The sequence below is a fragment of the Poromitra crassiceps genome, assembly GCF_964638095.1.
Source record: "Poromitra crassiceps genome assembly, chromosome: 1".
NCBI classification, from domain to species: Eukaryota; Metazoa; Chordata; class Actinopteri; order Beryciformes; family Melamphaidae; genus Poromitra; species Poromitra crassiceps.
The window spans coordinates 28,647,842-28,671,414 of NC_139623.1; the positions used below are offsets into that span (position 1 = coordinate 28,647,842).

The 23,573-nt window shown below is 41.7% G+C and overlaps 1 protein-coding gene across 4 annotated transcripts; it reads right to left on the bottom strand.

Annotated features, from left to right (window-relative positions):
- Window positions 1-582: 582 nt before the first annotated feature.
- ppme1 (protein phosphatase methylesterase 1) lies at window positions 583-18,459 on the bottom strand. Of its 4 annotated transcripts, none has more exons than XM_083643396.1 (14): window positions 18,244-18,459; window positions 16,157-16,250; window positions 11,882-11,974; window positions 11,699-11,756; window positions 5,698-5,749; window positions 3,583-3,737; window positions 3,289-3,379; window positions 2,922-2,987; window positions 2,690-2,816; window positions 2,438-2,567; window positions 2,050-2,094; window positions 1,856-1,920; window positions 1,189-1,256; window positions 583-947 (listed from the first exon to the last, which is right to left on the bottom strand). In XM_083643396.1, the coding sequence occupies exons 1-14, from the start codon at window positions 18,327-18,329 to the stop codon at window positions 944-946; spliced, it is 1,134 nt and encodes a 377-aa protein (XP_083499522.1). In that variant the 5' UTR covers window positions 18,330-18,459; the 3' UTR covers window positions 583-943. The 4 variants fall into 4 exon arrangements, with proteins under 4 accessions (XP_083499522.1, XP_083499525.1, XP_083499524.1 ...); XM_083643399.1 differs by lacking the exon at window positions 18,244-18,459 and adding an exon at window positions 17,377-17,489; XM_083643398.1 differs by lacking the exon at window positions 16,157-16,250 and having other exon boundaries at window positions 11,882-11,966.
- Window positions 18,460-23,573: the final 5,114 nt, after the last annotated feature.

Below are 23,573 nucleotides of genomic sequence, written 5' to 3' on the forward strand. Positions count from 1 at the left end.
TGGGTCTCAATCAGGAGGGATGGGATGCTCTTCTGAGTTTTTACATCAAAATCTTGCTTAGCTTGAGGAATTGGTATTATGTTAATCTTGTGACCATGTAAAATCCACTAACTTTAGCATTCCTCCTCACTGTACTAGTTACACATGACTAGATAGAGGCTGCCTTTAGTTCTGCATCACTGGCTTGGGCTTTGAGCCAGGGAACATTTGGCCAGAACAAAAGGAAAAGCTCAAGTTTGCTGCTTTTCTCCAGCATGGTGCGTGGGCCACTGGGTTTGCAGTGTTAATGTTAGCTTCCCAACATGTTCTTGATATAGTTCTACAAGCTCTTGCTGCCTCCATCCATAAGTTAATTTAGGATGGTCTTGTGAAAATTGTACCTTAACTATGAATCTTCTCACCTTAGCTGCCATTAAAGTATATCTCTTGTTAAATAAATTACCAAATTCAAAATAATCATGATGTCCTTTTAATACACATGGCCAACAAACAAAAAGCATGGATGACATGTTTTCTTTATTCATTTTTAATCATTCTTTGAATCCAAAGCTTATAAATACATATCACAAGATGACGCACTCACCCAAAATATGAACATGAAAGAAGGACAGCATTACTGTACATTTTGAAGATAAAAAAAGAAAAGAAAAGACAATTTTGTCAAGGACAAGTAAACCAAATCCCAGTGTTCTAAAAGAATAATAAAAATAAGGCAAAGCTGGAAGGCATAACTACAAGATGAATAAAGCAACATAATAATAATAATAATAATAATAATAATAATAATAATAATAATAATAATAATAATAATAATAATAATAATAATATAAAAGCGGTTTGTTATATTTTCCCCAATTTGCTGTTAAGTTGTAAGATGATGATGTTCATGAATCTTGACATTTCCTCTATGGCTGCTGGCTAAATTGAGACTGGAAACTGGAAATTAGCTGTAAAAGAATAGTGCACAAAATAATCAGACATAATACTATATATTCTATGTTTCTGCTATTTATCATCGATTCACCTCGTAAAAGAAAACAATGTAAATTTGCTATGATTCACAATGTGCTGTTCGACTGTAGCACTACAGTATGCCTAATGAAATGATTATGCCATAGATTTTATAAATGAAAACCACTTAACACATGTAGCATGATAACCAAATTCTTTTAGAGGAGCTTCTCTTACCACAGGTATCCCTCCTTAAATTCAGTGAATTTGTGCCGGACCAAAAATGATGCTAGAGCATCTGCTACCTGGTGACAGATGAGATAAGTTGGAGTTAAAAGAGCGCACCACCTAGATCAGGGGTTCCCAAACTTTTTTGGCTTGTGACCCCACTTTGACATCACAAAAATCTAGGGACCACGGACATTCAAATTCCGGTACATCAGTGACATCATCAGTGACATCATTAGTGATGTCACATGTAACAGCATGCTGACTTTTTTTCCTCAGAATTCTGACATTAAAATCTGAATGCTGACTATTTCTCAGATTTCTGAATTTAATCTGAGAATTCTGGCTTTTTTGTGCGTTAAAAAAAATAAATCCCAACAACATTGCCCATCAATGGAATAATACAAATCTCCTCAAACTGAGATATTGGAATGCAAAAAGTTTTTTTCTAAATCTGACAAATAAAACAACATGCAAGCAAATCAGTGCAATGCCATTTCACAATTGCTGCAACAATATGATATCCAATGTCTCCGTTTGAGGAGTCTTTGCTTCTAGTTTGATCTAAAACAATTGCATCCGATCCTATTTGTTCTCTGTAGTAATTCTGACAATTCTGATCTTGGTAAAACACATACAGACAGCCACAGCGTATGTTAATGTGAGCGACACATACTTTTTCAGGTACATCCTCATGGACAGCATGACCACACTGAGGCAGGACCTGCATCTGAAACTTCCCTGTGGACAGACAGGTGAGATGATGGACGTGACTGCGGGCTCTACAGTGTTGCAGACAGTATGACAGGAAAGGGGAAGAACAAAAAGTACGTATACAGTACATGTACAATCTTCATTTGTGCTCCTCACCTTGCATCTGTCCGATTGTAAGGTCTTTGTCAAGCCTGTCGACTCCTACAGAGGCAGAAAATCACAATAGGACAAGTCAGTGATGTAAAGGTACAGTCAATGACATAGATGTCATACATAGTTGGAAAGAAATTAAGCTATCAGTTTTTATTCTTAGTAGTAGTAGGAGCGTGAAAACCCTCCACTGTGAGGATCTTAACAAATTGCCACATTGGTAAGTTTTCGGCTATTGAATGAACATTATTCAATTGGTGGCCATATAGTTGTTTGGACCCCATCAAACCTGTCTATCCATGTTCTATATGCAATATATACAGGATAAGACATTTTTGTTTTTATATAATGAATAGAATATCCATTGAGAAATTGGTCATTTGAAAGATCTAACCTGCAAGCAGTAGTAGTTTTGGCACTGGGCAGCTGAGGAAGAGGGCTGACAGGCCTCTGAACCAGCCGTCCCAGTATTTTTCTGTCTTTGACAAATCCACCCTCCAGGTAAAGACGCTCTCCTTCCTCATCTATATGGAAGGAGAAATGGCAACCTGTAAATGTACTTTTCAACACCAATCCAACACAAACAGACACAGACTTTATATATGAGTGAGACAAATAGAGAGACAAAGCGAGACAGAAGCGATACCTCGTGGTCGTCTTCTTTCATTCTTTTATTGTTGGATTCATCGTCTGCTTCTTCCTCCTCTTCCTCTTCTATAATGCCTTCTATAATGCTGTTAGAGACACCTGGACTGCGGAGGGGTTCCTCCCTTCTGTCAATGTGAGGACAGAAGAAAGTCATATACAGTACGTACAGCTGCCCTGCACAGTGGCACGGCATTTGATATGTACGGACTAGAAAAACAGACCAGACTTACTTCTTCACCTGACCGCCCATGGACACCCGCGCCGACTCTATGTTTCGGATCTGACCGCTCTTCACACTAAGGGAAGGAATACTTATGGTCACTTATGAACATGTTCCTCCATGCTGAAACTTTGGGTACATTTCAAACAAGGGAAGTGGAATCTTGCTAGCCCAAAAGCTTTCCAAATGGAGAAATGTTACAATCAAGACATCCATTTCAAGCCAAAACTTACCCAAAATGGAAGAATACACACATCAGGTATCCTACTAGTTTTAGGACTTTTCCAGGGCAACATCGATAAAATTGCAGGAGGATATCATTTTACCCAATCATATTTACTCTAAGAGGAGCAGTATTACGTTTGAAAATGTTTTACCTCCACTCAATTGCATTCTCTAGAGATTTAAATGTCTTTGGCCGACTCCTGAGGAAATTCTGCATACTGTTCAAAGCATCCATTGCTGTACCTGATCACAATGACAGAAAATAAATGTGAATCATGTACACATTAATACAATACTAATCTGATCATTTTCAATTATTTAATTCGATTTTGACAGTTTATTTTTTAAATGTCATTTTGTCAAGTGATGTTACTAGCTCCACTCAGCATCTTAAAACTGAGCAACATTAATGGCTCATGCCGTTTCAACAAAGCAGAAGCACTTACCCTCGACAACATCAATGACACAAAGGCCAAGTAAGGATGGTATATGATTGGCTGCGGCTGTGTGAACTGCGACGGCTCCGCCCATGCTGTGTCCAATAATCATGATTGGAGGAGGGCTCTCTCCATACAGCGCCTCCACCACTTTGCCAATATCCCTTATGGAAGAAAGGGAAAGAGTATTAACTCTCTTAAATATCAACAAGTCGACTGAGACTCAAATTGATGGTGGTCATCGTCAAATCGCCTGAACAGCATCCTGGTCTTGTCACAATCCTTATTTCCACTTTTCCGATTCTTTGTGCAGTGGTACACTTGTGTGCCATCACATATTGAAATTGGGGAAACTCCTTTCTCTCACTCTGACTGTAGGAGACAGTAGACAGTGTTCGACAACAACCCAGAGTAAACTCTCTTATGACATATGAATAACATTCAAAGCTGAAACACAATGGTGTCCATTTTAAACTCACAAAGTAATGGAATGCTTGCCCTTCCTACTGGAACACACTATGAAAGCAACACTAAATCTACTTTTCCCTCTATACATAATGCATGAGCAAACGGTCTCTGTCTCTGTGTGGGAGGTTGTGGCAGAAGTTTGTTTGCCTGACTCAGTCCTCCTCCTAACTCTTGGCTGACTCAGACCCCCTTCTCACCAAAAGCGAGCATACGCGATAAACTCGCATGTACTCGCACTCGCCCTGTCAAGCCCTGCCCCGCTGCTGCAGCATGGTTGGCTGCCTTGCTGTATTTGCGTCTTCAATTGGTCTATTTCGGTTTTGGCCCCTCCTCTTGTCGCTTGCGATGTCCTGACGCCAGGTATCCCAGCATGCTTTGCAAGCTGGTGAGCGACAAGATGGCAGCGAGGGAAGGAGGGGCATTTCGAAATCGACCAATTGAAGACGGAAATACAGCAAAGCAGCCAACCACGCTGTAGCAGCGGGGCAGGACTGACTGGGCGAGTACGAGTACATGCGAGTTTATCGCGGTCGGTGTGTAGGGCCCGTCAGTCCTCCTCCTAACTCTTGGCTCTTCCACTGCAGGTCCATCACTGCCCTCTCCGGTGTCCTGTCCTTTTCTATCAAGTTGTTGAAAGTAAGTATGTTGATCACAGAACATGTCTGTTAACTCATTGAGTGCCAGCCACTTTTGGAGAACGGACGCTCCCAGTGCCAGAGTTTCAGAGTGTTTTCAGTGATTTCTCGAGGCCCACAGAATATTGTGTGATATTACTATGTAAACACCGAACACGTACAAAGAACAAGGAGACTCTATTGTATCATCAGCAAAAAAAAGTTTATTGATACCATTTTCCGTTCTTTAGTTATGAGCCGGAGAAGATAGGTTGTTTTCAGCGTTTTCAGGCGTTTCAAATTAGAAGCTGAGTTATTCAGCCTTTTGTGAAATGAAGCATTTCAAGCACATTCACTGACTCTAGCTAATATTTTCTGATGTAGTGACGTGGTGTAGTTGTGTGGTGCCCTGCGTGCTCCACCCCCCTCTCCCCCCCTCAGCTGCAAACTCCTCCCCACACTAACACACAGCCTCACGCACCCAGGTCTATTTTCGGAGTGCTCCGTTTTTGTGCGCCGGCTCCCAGCGCGACACGGAAAAGCCAAACCGGACTGCTGAGAATGGTTTGGCTTTTCAGTGTCGGGTGCTGCTTTTCTGGCGGCTAATCGTGTGGAGAAACTATGCAGACAGACAGACAGAGGCAGAGGGTCTCAGTTGTGGGAGCGGATTGACTGCTGTTCGCAGCCAACGTCAGCTGCAGCCAGAGCAATCTATATGGCTCTGGCTGCAGCATGAGCGGTTTCTCTTTCATCACAGGGCTTTTTCCTGCTGTTTTCCGGACCTTTCTCTAATCTGGAGAGCACTGTCGCCACCTAATGAGTCCGTAAAATAGGTTATACACCTTCAATAGCTACAATATTTGTACAGGAGATGCAGGAGGCTTTGATCCACGTCCCACCGTCAAAAAACGCATTTGACGTCGATCGACGTCATTGGCACTCTACGTCACTATTTACTTTGACGTCGATCGACGTCGTTGGCACTCAATGAGTTAATTGTTCGCACTGTTGCATTGCAAGAATATCTGACCAGACAACTTACTTGGCCATTGTGTCTGCAGAGAGATCTTCAGTATCTTTCACTTGGGTGTCGCCTTCAGAAGAGAGAGAAAAGCATTTTACTGCTCCATCTAAGGCCATGGATGTGCACCCAATCTTTGCTACCTTGTTACCTCTTAAATGGCAACCTCTTCATTTCACTGCTCTAGATGATTGCAATAAGCTAAATCAGAGTGTTTATAACAAACTTAAAGTCGAGCTGAACCCAAGAATGACTTTTCTTTTCTTTTAGTTCAAATACCTGGGTATGCAGTGCACCTATTTAATAATGTATGCAAAACAACAACAACAACAATCTAATTTCTTTAGTTTTTCACACTTTTTCACATCAAAAGTTCGTTTTTCAAGATTTCATTGATAACAGTAATTTACAGTTTGCTGACGTCACCTTGTACTCTCATATTTCTACCCCATTTCAACCAATCATATCACAAAATGCAGCTGTCAATCAAATCTTCATTTCTGGATAATTTTCTCTTCCAAATGAAGTCGAAAATGGTGCTTATAGTGCCTGTCATCTGGCAGAATTCCTATCCCATAAACTAACTACCGTACTAACTTGCCCAATTGTTAGAAACATGAACAAAAAACAGTATAATCTCTAAGAATGCAAAGAAATGTAACTGGCTCGTTAAAACGCGCATTCCAGGGATATCGTATCGTTACAGCAGCGATAATGGCGCGCGCATCTGAGAGCTTGGTTGTCAGGGGTTGCACTTCGGAGATTCCAGGCCAACCTGCTGCACTCTCCGCTCGGCAACACGAAGGCAGCTGGTTGCCTGCGGGTCGCTGAGCTCCGCTCCTCTCGTCAAAAGGCTCTTCCCGAGGGGAGCGCCGCAACACACTGAATCCCACTCAATTTGGAGGCGGAACACGCCAGGATTGGCCAAAGCCCAATCCAGTCCCCAGAATTGTCAAATAAAATCATCGACATGATACTATGACCCGCCTCTCAACCTGTCATCTTAGACAAACTATGTTTTCAGACTGAAACAGACTCATTATGCACGTGACGAACAGGTTCAGTTCGACTTTAAGGCTCCTGAAGCTTGTTGAATTACATTATGAGAGAACTAACAAAGTAATTGGCATGTTAGGAAGGCATTTTTTCGGGTTTCGGCCCTGACGACTGCTGCGTGGCCTCGCATGCTCTATTGCTCAACTTAATCACTGATGACATCACTGTCACTGATGAGGTCACAATGCCTATGACATCACTGATGATGTCACAATGCCTATGACATCACTGATGATGTCACAATGCCTATGACATAATCAGTGCCTATAAGAGGCAAGAAGCTTCCGCACACTGACTTCACTAAAGCAAGACTTTTTTTTATTCAAAATGCAATGTTTCGGTCAACCGACCTTCATCTGGCATATGACAAGACAGAGAAATAATGCCTGTTTAAATAGGCAACATGAGTATAAAATAGGAACAGTGCATAATAGGCACTGATTTGTGCCCCTGATTTATATAATTGCCCTGTTCCTATTGGCTGATTTTATACTCATGTTGCCTATTTAAACAGGCCTTATTTCTCGGTCTTGTTATATGCCAGATGAAGGTCGGTTGACCGAAACGTTGCATTTTGAATAGAAAAGTCTTGCTTTAGTGAAGTCAGTGTGCGGAAGCTTCTTGCCTCTTCTAGTTGTCCTACTTCTCTGACGCACCTTGGTAGTGCAGAGATCTTTTTTAAATCATCAGTGCCTATGACATCATCAGTGATGGCCCCGCGATCCACATTTGGGTCCCCACCCACCAGTTGAGAAACCCTGGTCTAGACCACATTTGTCTATCAAATGGTTAATGTATGCATTACCCAGCATTTAAATTAAAGCCTCAATCCAGGTTTTACTGTAGTTATCAAGACATGTCAGATCCAGTTACACAGATACTTAGCCTTAATTGTGAAAATAGGTGGAAATAGGTCTTTTACAGCTTTCCTAACCTGTGATTACTAAACATACAGCTCTGTTTAACATGAACCTCTATATAGTCTCAAAATGCATATGAAAGTCATGTTCAGCTACTAGAGCATAATACTGCAGTTATGGAGTGGGGTTTTAATCAAAGATCATTTACTGTAGTTCACATTGACAAAGTCAGATCGGTCACACCTCCAAGTGTGCATACATTAATTCCTCCATGTTTAGCAATAGATGGAAAAATGTATAAAACAATGTGTCAGATAGTCAAAAGCCAGGCTAATTAAGAAATGTATCAGAACAGTGTCCTGTATGATTATCCAGTCAATTTGCTTATTTGTACATCTATTTATATTGTCATACATACAGTAAGTGTATTCTGTGAGCTTACATTATAACATTTGTACAGCCTACTTTTTGTAAAAAAAAAAAAATATATATATATAGATCTTCATGATGAGCAGAATAAAATGTATTTAAAACAGTCTAACGATGTGACTTTGGGGAGGGTGTGTGTGGGGGGTCAAGAAAAAAAGGTGATGATGTATACAGACAACCAAATCCTGCCTCATCATAAATAGAAATAAAAGAAAGGAAAGGGGAATACCCATGACATTGTGTTACTGTAAATCATTCTCAACTTTTTCATATTAAGGACCCCTAATTTAGTTCACATTGGGGCCATGGACCCCCATATGATGAGATTTGGGGCCCTATCTTTGTACAGGCGATATCCCCTATTAGCGCTTGCGCACCTGTTTGCGCGTGCCTTAAAGCAGGGAAGATTGCAGTCCGCTGTCCAGGTGTTATGCCGAGTTTTGCACCCCCGCCCAGCACAAAAAAAGCATCCCCAAAGCATCCCCACCTCACAGGAGCATAATGTCAATTTGCGCACCTGTTTGCACGTGCCTTAAAGCAGGGAAGATTGCAGTCCGCTGTCCAGGTGTTATGCCAAGTTTTGCACCCCCGCCCAGCATAAAGAAAAGCATCCCCACCTCACGGGAGCATAATTGTAATGATTTATACAGAAATGTAACTGTTTAAAAGTGATATAATTGTCTGGTAGATGTGACCTCCCTGATTTCTAAGTTAAAACAGCCCCGAAATATGTTGGGGATGCAATTCTCGGCGGGGATGCAGAAACGTTCACGGCACATGTCGCAGGCGCAAATTAGAGCTGTGCCAAAATCATCTGCGCCCCAAAATGCCTGCGCAAACGGGATTTGGGCGGTCTTAACTACCAGAATTACTCACGGGTGTGGCCAGGCAATGCTGGGCATTACGTCAATCAAAACCAATCAGATTCCCATCTCGCAATGGCTGTTTGCGCGAGGCATGCAATATGCTGTAATTCTCTCCATGCGTAATAGTGTACTCACTCGTGCGAGGACATGAAGGGGTTATGAAGGTATATAGCCTATGTCCATTGTCCAACAAGTTTTCTCAATTCATTTCCCTCTTTGCGATGTGATAAATGTTTCTCAGTGAGTTATAGTTGATTGCCTCACTGAATTATCTGCTAATACCCAATTTTAGCAGCATACTTTGATGTCCTGGTGTGGCAAGGCTGTGCGTGATGACATATACAAAAGGAATTTTACTTTGCACTGCGCGGAGATTACGGTGCACTCCCACCGCAGCGAGGTAAATAGCGCGTAAGAGGTCCTTTTCAAAGCTCTTAGTGCAAAGTAATTGCGCGCTGCTGACGATAGGATAATGCCATCTATCCCCACATTTTAGTGCTGAAACGCCTGCTTTGGCATGTGGCATGCCTATGCCCAGTACAATTATAACAGGCATGCGCTTGTGCCCGCCCCCAATTTGCATTGCGCAGGGCGTTAAACGAGGGCAAACGCTAAATTAGCGCTTTTGGGAAGATAGGGCCCCTTGGTCTCTTAGATGCAAATTAGATTTTTTTTATTGATATAGCCTAGATATGATTTTGTCTAGAATTCCATATATATTAGGTTGAGAGATAACAGAGAATCCTGGAATCCTCTCAAGGACGACTGGTGGTCCCCGGACCCCACATTGAGAACCACTGAACCACTTGATTATGCAGAGAGAGGGGGAGAGGATGTTGCGTTTGTAGGCCTACTGCGGCTCTGCTACTGCCAGCTACTCTAATCTGGTTGCGCACTCGAGGTTAATGGTGCATTCTTTTATCGCAAAATAACTGGGATGCGGAGGCTAAATGACGTCACATCCGTTTTGTTAGCGTTCCATTTGCAGAAAACTGGAGCTGGGAAGTTCACTGTTAGCCATTGTTAGCAATAACAGTTGATAACAAGGCATTTCCTTGACCTTTGACCACCAAAATGTAATCAGTTCATCCTTGAGTCCAAGTGGACGTTTGAGGCAAATTAGATGAAAAATTCCATCAAGGCGTTCCTGAGAGATATCACGTTAACAAGCATGAAAATGGCGTTTGTGAGGTCACAGTGACCTTAACCTTTGTCATTTGACCACCAAAATCGAATTAGTTCATCCATGAGTCCAAGTCGACGTTCGAGCCAAATTGGAAGAAATTCCGTCAAGGCGTTCTCCTGAGATATCACGTTAAAGAGCTTGGAAATGGGGGTTGTGAGGTCACAGTGACCTTGAACTTTGACCTTTAACCACCAAAATCTAATCAGTTCATTCTTGAGTCCAAGTGGACGTTTGAGGCAAATTTGATGAAATTCCGTCAAGGCATTCCTGAGATATCGCATTAACGAGCAGTCGTGAGGTCACAGTGACCTTGAACTTTGACCATCAAAATCTAATCAGTTCATCCTTGAGTCCAAGTCAACGTTTGAGCCAAATTGGAAGAAATTCCGTCAAGGCATTCCTGAGATATCGCGTTAACGAACATCGGACGGACGGACAGACAACCCGAATCCATAATGCTTCCGGCCCGCGCCGGCGGAGGCATAAAAACCCAGTTAGGGATTTACTCTTAAAGGCAAGGAGGAGCGCTGTGCCGTTTTCCCCCCAGGCAGGCTGAGACGCTGTGTTTGCTCCTCTAAACAGAGTCCGATTTAACTTATTTCGGTCTCTAAAAAAAAAATATATATATATTTTTTAGGACTAATATTTATCGACCACAACCACTTTTTTTCTTCCAACATGACCAAATTGTATGTTTAATCTAGATTGAAATGACCCCAGAATGCAGAAATCTCCCATTGTGATTACATTAGGGAGTGTTTAGAGCAGAGGGTTTGTCATGCCTACTATTACTTGGGGACCTAATGGAATTGAGATATTGAGAATTGAGATCAGGCTGCATTTTCCTGTAGCCCACTTGCACCAACTTGACACCTCCACAAATTTGACTCACGATGTGCAAATTAAAAATGCTGAGTAGCTGATATCAAAAGACACCTTACAGTAGAGCGATGCCCAACGACAACCAGCATGCATGTGGCTGATGCACAGTCAATGCTTCTATTTGACTGCAATCTTACTTCAACTAGGCATCTCGCGCGCTCAATTCCTGGGCTCGCCCTAGGGTACCAGGCTAGGCTAGGCTGGCACGCTAGCGCCCTGCAGCTCGCATACGCAGCTCGGGCCGAGCTTGCAGCTCAGCTGCTGTGTGGCCTCGCCTGCTCTATTGGCATGCGCAGTGCACAATTGCTCAACTTTGCATCACTGATGACAACACTCACTGATGACATCAATGATGTCACAATATCTATGATATCATCAGTGATGTCACAATTGCCCGAGTGTCAGCAAAAACCACAATTGCTTGAGTGACATCACTGATGTCACAATGCCCATGACATCATCAGCTCCTATGACATTGCTCTTATGACATCACTATAACATCATCAGTGATGTCATAAGATGAATTTGCTCTTATGACATCACTATGTCATCATCAGTGGGACAACAATTTAAACAGAGAACAGACCCCCTTTTATTGCCCATTTTATATACTGTATATAGATAGATAAGATATCGTTACTGGTACTAAATACTTCTATTTGACTACGATCTTACTTCAATAAGTTATCATTACTGGTACTGGAGTACTCATTTTGTCTTTTCTGACCACCTTTACTATGTACCATGAGCTCGGAGGTCCATAGCCACCACCCTGCAGTTGATCCTGCTGAATATCACGGCCTGTAAACACGCATACATGAAACCATTAACGTCAAATAATACAAATCAAATATGCTGTGAATTGAAATGGATTTTGTGCTATGTTCGTATGAATCATAGATTTACATAAGAATAGTTCGACTCACAGTGAACACTGCCCAGGAGAGAGCGGAGTGGCCTCCTCCATGGAGCAGCAGCAGCACAGGACCATGGGAGCCACTGCAGTAAGTTCTGAAAACGTGCAGGCAAGTCAAGGAAACATATGCAAGTACAAGGCAGTGTTTCCCCTACCATTCTACAGGCCTGGTCAGGCCAACGACGCCCAGACAGATTTTTTTTTTTTTTTTCAGATTTTTTCCCTCTGCTCTCCCCAAAATTTTAATAAACCTTTATGGCATACTATTACAATACAAGAATACTGGTACAAAAACAAAAAAGTACCACTGCACACTGAAGTAAATTTACTGTGATTTATTCAGCAAACGACGCGTTTCGCTGTAGCAGCTTCATCAGGTTTGCTCAATACTGGTGTTGACAGTGTTGACAGTAATAGAAGATGCCAAATCATTCAAAACAATACGCATTTTGCTTTTAGGAGCATTGTGCCAGCGTGCTGTTCCAAAACATATCAACATGTGTCGTTGCCTGGGAAACACACATCCCATAATACAACTGTTTGCATCACATCCCATAATAGTATGATGATACTTGGGATGCCATTGCGAACATAGATGCGAACAGGTTATCTAAAAGTTTAGCTTCGCCAGCGAGGGCCCCCACCGTTGCGGTCGGGGTACGTTTCGAAATCCCTCCAGGCCTGACATTTTTCTAGGGGAAACACTGCAAGGGATTTAAAACAAGCAGAGATTCTGTCTGATTCCACAGTACATTAGCTGCGATGACATATACACTGTAGAGCTTTGTGAATACAAAAAGAGCATTGTGGGAGTTGTGTGGCGATTCATAGTCAAGGTTACATTTTTACAATAATACAACTTTTACTTAATTTTACTAAAAATAGATCCTGCTCAATAAAAACAAACTTGATTTATACAAAACAATTTTCTCAAATTCCCCTTAGACTGTTTTGACATTAGATATGACACAGGTATAGAGAGAACTAGGGCCCTATCTTGGTACAGGCGATATCCCCTATTTACGCTTGCACACCTGTTTGCGCATGCCTTAAGGCAGGGAAGATTGCAGTCCGCTGTCCAGGTGTTATGCTGAGTTTTGCACCCCCGCCCGGCAGCATCCCCACCTCACGGGAGCATATTGTAATGATTTATACAGAAACATAACTGTTTAAAAATTACACCATTGTTTGGGTAGACGTGACCTCCCTGTTTTTAAGTTAAAACAGCAACAAAATATGGTGGTGATGCAATTACTCGTGGGGAAGCATATCTCGTCACAACAATGGGCGCAAACGCAGATTAGAGGCGTGCCAAATCATTTACGCACTGCGCAAACGGGATTTGGGCGGTGTTAACCACCAGAATTATTCACGTGTGGCCTGGCAATGCCTGGGCATTAGATCAAACCAGATTCCCGTCTTGCAGTCCCTGCAATACAGTTTGCGTGAGGCATGCTGTAATTCTCCCCATGCGTAATTTGGATAGGTATAGGGATATTGACTGTATATACAGATCTTTTCCAAAAATTAGAATATCATGGAAAAGTTAGTTTTTTCCCATAATTCCTTTCAAAAAGTGAAACTTTCATAGATTATAGATTCATTACACACAAAGTGAAATATTTCTAGCCTTTATTCGTTTAATTTTTCATAATTTTGGCCTACAGCTCCAGAAAACACCCAAAACAGTATTTCAAGAAATTAGAATAGTGTGAAGAAAATCAGCAGTTACTTCTTAGTTATGACTCCAGCCTCAGTCCACTCCCTCTGAATCTCCGCCAAATTTTGGAATCGTCTTTTGGAATTCTGGTTATTTTGTTGATTGGTGTGGGACAATAGAAACGTGTTTGCAGTGGAGAAACGGCGGAGACAAAAGAAAAGATTGGAGGATTTACAGTGGACTCAATTAAAACTCGGTGAAACACTGAGCTGCCAGCCGAGGACACAGAGAGATGGAGAGAGCATGTGACAGATCGGCTGTGATGCCATTGCCAACGACCCTCCGGGTTATAGCAGGTGAAGGTGAATAACCTATTGGTACAAGTTTTCTCAATTCATTTACCATAACCCCTCCTTGCGATGTGATACAAGTTTCTCAGTGAATTATAGTTGATTGCCTCACCGAATAACCCAATTTTAGCAGCAGAATTTGATGTCCTGGCGTGGCACGTCCGTGCGTAATGACGTTTCTGCGCTGCGCAGCGTGGAGATTATGGTGCGGTCAAGCGCAGCGAGTGTTTTAGCGCCTAAGAGGTGCTTTTCAAAGCTCTTAGCGCAAAGTAATTGCACACTGCTGACGATAGGATAATGCCCACATTTTAGCACTGAAACGCCTGCTTTGGCATTTGGCATGCCTATGCCCAGTACAATTATAACATGCATGCAATTATAACAGGCATGCGCTTGTGCCCGTTCTCAATTTGCATTGCGCACGGCATTAAATGAGCGCAAACGCTAAATTACCACTTTTGCGAAGATAGGGCCCCTAGTGTCTTAAACTGAGCCAAGCGGCTTGGATTTGGATGATAGTGGATGATAGTTTAGAAACTTTCAAATGTAAATATTCAGTGTAGGGATGCACACAATTAATCGAAGCTTGATTACTCGCTCGTTAAGGATTTACTCAAGCATGTGAAAATGTACTCGATCAAAACAAAACAAAAAGCAACTGCATTCTGGTGTTTTCAAATCATTTTTCAATGATCCTCCAGAGGGCGCAATTATATCACTGTAACAGACTGTTCAGTGCGTATGCGAGGCTCTGTGGATGTCCCCTCAGAGTTACCGTAGAACAGGAATGTTGTTGACGAGAGCCGGTGTTGATGAGTGTGCTAACGCTAGGCGCTAGCTGTCTAAATGTGGAAGCGTGTTATAACGTTACAGCCTGAGTCTCTCGTTTATTGTTTTATTAACAAAGTGTAAGTAATAGGCGGAGCCGGACACTCGGCTACATCACTATAGCCCTTTTCAGACAAGTCATAAGATGCTCTACTTGAACGGTGTTCATTCGGATAAATTGGCTGGCTCCTCTTCCTCAAACCTGGAGCAACCCACCATCAGCAAGGAAGAGGAAGAGTTGCGACGCACGTACAACAACAATCACTTGAACAATGTTCATTCGGATCCTAGTCTCACCTGGACTGGAGCTGAGCAACTCGGCATCAGCGTTAGCTGCGACGCACTGCGAGCAGAAAAAATAAACAATCTGCGGTAAGTGAGCCCCTGTTGGACCAAGGCAGTGGCCGCGGCGGGAATTCTGGGCAAATGTTGACATGTCTAAAAGTTATGCCTCTACGTTTTTATGTTTCATAGCGTAGTAGGCTATGCTATGCAATCCTGTGAGAAATATACAATAAGTTGCTGCTGTATAAATAAAGGTTTTATTGAGGAAAAAACACATTTGGTATGGTTTGGATTTATTTTTATTTTTAATTACAATTACTCGATTGATTGCTCGTATCGATTTCGGAATTTGTGGAAAATGTGCATCCCTAATCCAGTGAATATTTGCTGAGCACACATTCTTCTTCAGCAACACCCCGATTCACATTCACACTACTGGGGGCTGCCCAGCACAACCAGTCTTCTACTGTTGGCAACTAGGCAGCTGCACTGACACAATCAGAGATGCCTTGCTCAAGGGCAGTTGTTGAGATCATTCACTTTCCTGCCAAGGTTTTCTTGCTGGTGCCTAACCTTTAGGCTACACCACCTTATTAATGATCAATGGTCAATTTCCTGTTGACAAACGGTGAATAGATAGCCTGGTAAACCAGCCCGTCACGTGAACTCACATTTAATTTGGTTCTGCGTGACGGTCTGGCCCCAACTCTTCACCCAGTCCTTAGCATGGGCGGGCGTAGTTGCCTTGACAGAGAACTCCTTCAGCCAATCAGCGTCGGATCCAGTCAAACGCAAATCCACTCGGGAGAATGGCAAAAACATGTTTTCCTCCGAGAAACTCCGCGGTTGCGGCGATACTCCTGTACTTGTTTAATTGTTGTTATTGAGTCTATTTCTGCAATAACTGCACTTTATGGCTGTTTAAACTAGCAAGGAGGCAGCCATTATTGTTTTGTTAGTGCAGTGCTAGTAGCGTTCCTGATTGGCCAACTTGCGCTGTCAATCACAGCGCAGTCGCTGATTGGCTCTTCCGCTCTGCAGCTTCTGCTAAACCCCCCCATAGGCTTTGGGGCCAGACCGTCACGCAGAACCAAATTAAATGTGAGTTCACGTGACGGGCTGGTTTACCAGGCTAGTGAATAGAAGCAACAATCAAGGATATGTCTTTGCCGTTTTCATTCTCCACCTCAACATCTTCCATTGTTTCAAAATAATGACTCCAGGGCAGAGGGGTGAAATCTTTCTTCCGGCCAGGTCTGTATGTAAGGGAAGACAAGCAAAGAGTAACTCAAACTGTATCTGTATTATGATCCCATAAGGCTGCATGAAAACACTCTCAGGAAGATTAAAAATACATCCACACTCAGCATGCAATTCTAAGATATAGAGTAAATTACTGGAATGTGTTTCAGTGCAGAGGTGTCGTTGGACCATGTACCAATCTGATATCTTTGCAGTCACACATGGTCAAGTGTTGCAACATCAAATGGTGCGTTCTTAAATGCCACTCCAAGCACCAGAGCGCACTCTGGCACAAACGGAACCATTCATAAATTGGGAGCGCTGTTGAATACAGCATTTGGTTATTCAGAGCACCACACTCTGAGTGGCAGAGCGCACTCTGGGCACTCCGTCTGAGGAGCCGGAGCACCAGAGCTCCAAGAGCAGATGAACTGCTAAAATGGTTCAAAAGAAAGAAAAAAAAACAGATGAAGTGAAGGAAGGAGAGCTGAGAGCAGAGAAGAGTGAACCGTTTGTCTGTGTAACAGCTAAACGCTGGCTAAGACCCTGCATTTTTAAAAGTTATGACCCGTTCATTAATTCATACAGAAAGAGCGCGCACTGCTTCTTTGAACAGCCACGCTCTCCTTTCAGTGTAGACTGTAGAGCATCAGATTGGATTTACGAATGCACCCAAAGAAGAAAAAGGTTCATGGTCTAATAGTCAGGTTAATATATTATTCTTATGAGTTGATGAGGATGTACATTATAAGTCTCAGTGGCACTTTTTGAAATCATCTATTGAATCTTCTGAGAGTGACTCTACATGTATGTCAATGGCAACATACAGTACATTACTTGTGGCTTCTAGGGGCCCTTCTCAATAGTGTGAACTGAGAACATTTGAAACCTGACTGACAACCAAATGCCAGGACACCCAGAATTGTGACTCAGTCTCAATTATTAGAAAGCATTAAAATGTAAATGCAAGCAGAATCATATAAGAAGAATTCTAAGTGTCTGTCTGTGAGCAGAATTGTGTTCGGCCACAGCTATGCCATTTTCGGGCTGAATCTTTCAGGAAGTAAAGAGCACCCCTGTTAGTAGGTGACCATTCTTTTTTTAATTGGGTAATTAGGGACGACTAATTGCCATAATTACCTGATAATTACCCTAATTACTAATGATGTGATGTCACTCGAGCAATGATGACATCAGGGTGTCCGACTCCCATGGGTCCACCAGTATGTTTTAGAAATCCATGACAAGAGTATGACAGCAGGAAATGTTCATTCATATTCAGCAAACTTTTTTGTGTTTCATGTTAGCAGACAAGAAGATAGTACAGTCAATTCTGACTCAGATTTCTGCTGTCACCACCTTGATGTAAACAAGCCAACAGCCTGGCTCTGTGCACCATATCACGACAAGCTAGAAACACGAGCTGACTGCCAGGTCCTCCCTCCGCCTGCGCAGTGGAGACCAGCAGGGAACTTGGCTCTCTTTCTATACTATGGGCACGACACACAGCCTAGACTTAACTGTTCACACAAAATCTATCCTAGCTTTGCAGATTCAGGGTTTTCATTTGTGTACACTGCAAGTTGATGTCTATACGAACTGCCTTTGGTCTTTTTGAGTGATTACACTTTCCAGTTGAAATCCTAGTTACTGATCAGATTTTACGCGGCGCAGTGAAATACTGGATTTAACTTGCGTAATGTAGCTGTTACAACACGACTACGTAATCGCTTGCTTATAGCGTTATAAAATGCCGACATATTTACATGTTCACATTATTCAATGCCATATAACACGCATCCGTTATACATGTTCAAACTGCTGCTGCAGGGGCTACAGCTAGCCAAGCTAAAGTAACATAACGCTAGAGCTCATTATCCTGTCATAAATACCTAAACGCTAGGCTAACTAGCTAACCTAACGTCAGCTAATGTTTCAAGTATAGGTAACGTTAGGTAATGTTATGACAGAGTTGACAACATGCTAATAAAATGCTAGCTAACTCACCCCATTCTCATTTTGGACCCCGACTGCAAACCACCTGCCATTGGAGGTCTAGAAGCTAACAAATTTAAATGCAGCTGTTTCTCCATGTTGTCAAATGTGTGATAGTGTTCTATTAAGAACTATTTAACAGGGTCTCCCCCTCTTTCGCAGCATAAGATTCGCTTAGATTCCCGCACCGAGGCTAGCCAGGGATTGGTTGACGTTTGTCTAAGCTAATGCAATGTTATATCGCTCGTCTTCTTCTTCTTCTTCTTCTTCTTGTGATGCTGCCGATTCTGGGTCCTTCTGCTTTCTTCTTTTGTCAGAATTATTGGCGGTTGGCAAACAACGAATTGGTGCATTACCGCCACCAACGGGTATGGAGTGTAGACAAAATGCAAAGAAAAGAAAAAAATCAAAGAAAAATAACATCCATTATCTTCTCAATGAAATTCTAAATAGGAAAAGGAATCGATAACACTTATCTCCTGAGTTCGTTTGCAAAAATATCTATTAACTCAAAGTTTACTTTAACTTCTCCGAGTTTTGATTGATTGATTGATTGAAACGATTTATTTCAAACAGTTAAAACAATACATAAAGTGAAAAAAACAGTAAACATAACAGTCTAATAGACTTCATCAAAGGGAAAATACGTAAACTCAAACATAAAAAAGGCGAACTGTTTGAAAAGGGGCAGGAAGAAGCCTAGGCTTATCGAGTCCTGCCCCCAAATCATTCATAAACAAATTCATACATCCCTTTATATGCATATCCCAACTCTCCCGCTCCTCCACACACACTCATGTATACATGTATGTATATACATACATACATACATACATACATACATACATACATACATACATACATACATACATACATACATACATACATATATATGTATGTATATACACAAACGTACACAAACTTACCCATACACACACAATGTCATAAATCCACCCACATATCACTATCAATACTTATTCCTAATAATATATTCCAATATTACCCCAAAAACCCAATGCTTTGATCTTAACTTGTGTTGAACCAATGCATCTAAGAATTTATCCAATGTGCACAATAATTCTTTACATAATGTATATTATAATATAATATACATCATGCACACCATATATTATACATTATATGCATAATAACTTCATTACACATACAATAATTTTTATACATATATGTATATCAATGTACAGAATACACATCCGACCAGGCACACACACCCACCAATAACACAGTAATACTCTACCAGGAAGAAAAAAGGACATTGCCAAAAAACAGGAAGAATCCGAGTAACTCAAGATTCAAGATTCAATGTATTTCTTGATTAAATATTTTTTTAAATTAGATTTGAAAATGGAGATATTAGAACTTTCTTTGATCCTGTCATCCAGTCTGTTCCAAAGAGTCACCCCATAGACTGTAATACACATGCTCTTAAGAGTAGTGCGAGCACACGGCTGTTTCAAATTATATTTACCTCTTAAATCATAGCATCCTTCTCTGTCTGCAAACATTTTTTGAATATTATTTTACCTGGGCACTTCACACAGACTACCCGAAGTAAAGACACCGGAGCACTCTTTTCCGTCTGCACGTTTTAATAGAAGGGGCTGACTGACGTTTCGACAGACAAGTCTGTCTTCCTCAGAGTCTTTTTGACTCTGAGGAAGACAGACTTGTCTGTCGAAACGTCAGTCAGCCCCTTCTATTAAAACGTGCAGACGGAAAAGAGTGCTCCGGTGTCTTTACTTCGGGTAGTCTGTGTGAAGTGCCCAGGTAAAATATTATTTTATGCATATTGTCCTCCACTGTTGAGCACCAGGACCCTCTTTATTCCAAACCTGGCTGAAGCGCGCTGGACTCTATATTACTACTATTTTTTGAATATTACCAGGAAGTAGATTGTTCCTCGCTGAACATAATTAGTGCGGTTTTCCAATCAATCAAATCCATCAGTTTCAATGCATTTGACTTTATAAATAGTGCATTAGTGTGTTCCAAAGAGTTCTTGAACCAGCTGCCTTCTTTCTGCCTCATATGTGCTTCTGCCTCTTCTTCATTCTTCATTTTGAAGCTGGCATATTACCGCCATCTAAAACTGCCTACAAACTTACAATCCATCTCTACTACGACACACACCCTCCCCAATAAACCATATTTACTACATTTTCTTACATGATCTAAACAAAACTTCATGAAGCAACCTAAATAACAACCAATTTCCTTTTGTGAAAAGCACCCTGGACTTCCATGAAAAATCAATCACATAACTAAGATGGCATCCATAATCTAAATCGTATAACATTATAATGATAGGAGAATTGATCTCTTTTTGCATATTTTAAGTCTGTTGTGGGGCTGCGGGCAGGCTGAGAGTCAGATGTTCCATTAGTCTGTTGTTCAGATTGAAGTTGAGTATAGATTATATTATGGGCTGAAATATTGTGGGCTATTCAGAAGTGCGAGTGCAGTGTGGGTGCTGTGAAAAAGTCACAGGTGAGTGTGGCACTGATGGGTGCTGTGTAGAGCAGTGGTTCCTGTCCTGGGGTCCAAGGACCCCTAGGGGTCCTTGAGGGCATTCCAGGGAGTCCCTAGCAAAAGGGTAGGCTATAATTTATTTTCACTTGAATTCCAACCATAAGCAACACAATGGCAGAATGTATGGCTATTTTTAGTTTAGTTTTCAGACACTTCCTGTAATAAAACATCTAAAATATGACGAACCTCCCCTCCTGTCTAGCAGGAGCCTGGTGTTGGGGTCGTTAGGCTCATTGGGGCACCTGGGCCCGGTGCACTCATTGGTCTTAAAAAGCCCTTCAGACCATTCAGTCTCTCTCCATTTGTTCTGTTAGTTTGTATAATGTTATATACAATATAATGCTATTTCCGTTCATGTTGTTATTTCACCCTAGTTTTAGTCAACAAATGATTGTTTAACTCTTACTTTGGTGTATGACTCCCATGGCTCAAGGAAGTAACACATGAGGGGTGTCTTACACCAAAGTTAAAACAATTTATTAATAACTAAAAGTAAAGTTCATGGCACACCAATCAAACAGTCTCCACCAACTATCAACAAAAATGTTGGCAGTTGCTGTAGAATGTTTGATTGATGTGCCATGGGCTAAAACAGACACACAAGGATTGAACATGTTGAATCTGACCAAACATCTCCAAACAAGGACAGAGACAGCCATGGCACACCAAACAAACATCTGTGTTTGTTGTAGAATGTTTGATTGGTGTGCCATGGGCTTAAAGGGGAAATAAATAAGACACACAACACAAACTACATTAAACAGAACAAGAGGAGCGAGAGAGACCATGGTCTAAAGGTCTTCTTAAGTCAATGAGTGCACCGGGCCCAGGTGCACCCAATCAGCCTAATGACCCCAACACCAGGCTACCGCAAGACAGGGCCATGAGCGTGGGAGTGTCATCACAAAAGCTAAAATCTTATCAGATGGTGACCCTGGGACAAAATCTTAAGCAAATGGGAGTCAGTGGTCTCATTTGTGTCCCTTTAGGCCAGAGGTGCTCACATTCTTTGCAATGAAGGGCCAAAAGTAATCTGGATGGATGGCCGTGGGCCAAAAATATGTTGATATGATCTGAAATTACATTAAATTATTATTATTTTATAGACAATTTACATTCTAAATCTAAAATGGGTCTTCTAGTTTCATATGGTAAAAGTATCATCAAGCTAGCTTTAAAAATTAGCCCGCCACAGCCTCTGAAAGACGGTAATATTGGCAACGTTTTTTCTTTCTTTCAAAACCATGGAGGGCCAAAACAAACGGAGTGTGGGCCAAGTTTGGCCCGCGGGCCCCAAATTGGTCAGCCATGCTTCAGGCCTTAAGTGACAGAAGGACCCCCAAAAAGTTGATGGGGTCCTTGATGTTAAAATGTTTGAGAACCACTAGAGGGTGCTGGTGTCTGGGGCCTAATTTAACAACATAGGTACATGGCATGTTCATTTTCCTCTACCAACCGAGCTAAATGTCTAGGTGCTCACTCTAAATGCCACTCTTTCAACCAGAATGAAGCAGTGACATGACTTGGTGCATTCCTCTTTAGCCTGCAGACTCTCAGCCCTCCATTGCACCACTGCATTTAGTTGTGCTGCTAATAGAATCTATTTGAATAACACACACGCCTGAGAAAAGCAGAGAAAAGATAGAGAAAATAGCTGTGGAGCAACAAAGACTTGACATTTCAGTAGCCTAATCAATGTAGGTTACAATTCCCCACCATTGAATATGCTGCAGTTGACGTTGCTCAGATGAAAGGAAACTGGATGACAACAGCACATTTAAGAACAATTTAATATTCCCTAATACCCCCCTAAATCCCACTCCACAGTTTGAACACAGGGTGGCAGTAGTCTACACTTTAAATTCAATTCCCATTTAATAAGTTAAGAGTGTACTCCCTGCCCAAATGACCCAGGGCAGGAATTATACCAAGGCCAAAAGGCCAGAGGGCTGTGGAGGCAGGCCAGTTTGGTATGCCCTGTTTTGAACTGGCCATTGTGCTCTTAAAATAAAGTTGTGGATTTCCTCATTTAAAATGTGAAAATAAACAAAAATACTATCAGTAGCAGTAGTCTGCATATGAGGCGTTTAGGGAACCTGGATAAATTGTAGTATCTACTGATAGGCAGACGATGCCTGTGAGGCGTTTAGGGGACATCTGTAATTTGTAGCTATAGAGAGAATAACCTGGGTTCCACTTACGTTATAGTGTCTAAGTGTTACTGGACATCTAACTAACTGTGTTACACTTACGTTATAGTGTCTAAGTGTTACTGGACATCTAACTAACTGTGTTACACTTACGTTATAGTGTCTAAGTGTTACTGGACACTTACGTTATAGTGTCTAAGTGTTACTGGACATCTAACTAACTTTGCAGTCTGAGCCATCTTAACGTAGTGGTCCTGACGTGCAAATCGGTCATCCGACCTGGGTATAGGGGCGAAAGTCTAATCGAACCATCTAGTAGTAATCTGCAAACTGCAACATTTAATTTCTTTATTAGAACATTCATTTTGTTGAGGAAAAGGTTTTGGCCTTGGTGCCCTACATTTTGACTGCGATGGTCCAATACATTTGTATTTATCAAAGGCCAAAGTGGCCTTGATATGACTTAATTCCAGTTCTGATGACCTCTTGAGAAATATTTTGCTGTGGATGTACCTTGAAAGTTCTTTGGAACTTAAAGAAAAAGATGCATCAAATAATTGCCTATACTGTTATATTTCATGTTCTCATATAGCATAAAGTTGTTCTCTACTTGACATTACACCCATTTCGGATGACAATACTCAC

Excerpts from the sequence above, each read along its gene's own strand:
- ppme1 (XM_083643396.1), bottom strand. The coding sequence starts at position 18,329 with ATGGAGAAACAGCTGCATTTAAATTTGTTAGCTTCTAGACCTCCAATG. Across the intron at positions 5,750-11,698 it reads TATGGACCTCCGAGCTCATG|GCGACACCCAAGTGAAAGAT; the intron begins GTACATAGTAAA and ends TCTCTTCTGAAG. Across the intron at positions 2,568-2,689 it reads TGAAAGAAGACGACCACGAG|ATGAGGAAGGAGAGCGTCTT; the intron begins GTATCGCTTCTG and ends CCTTCCATATAG.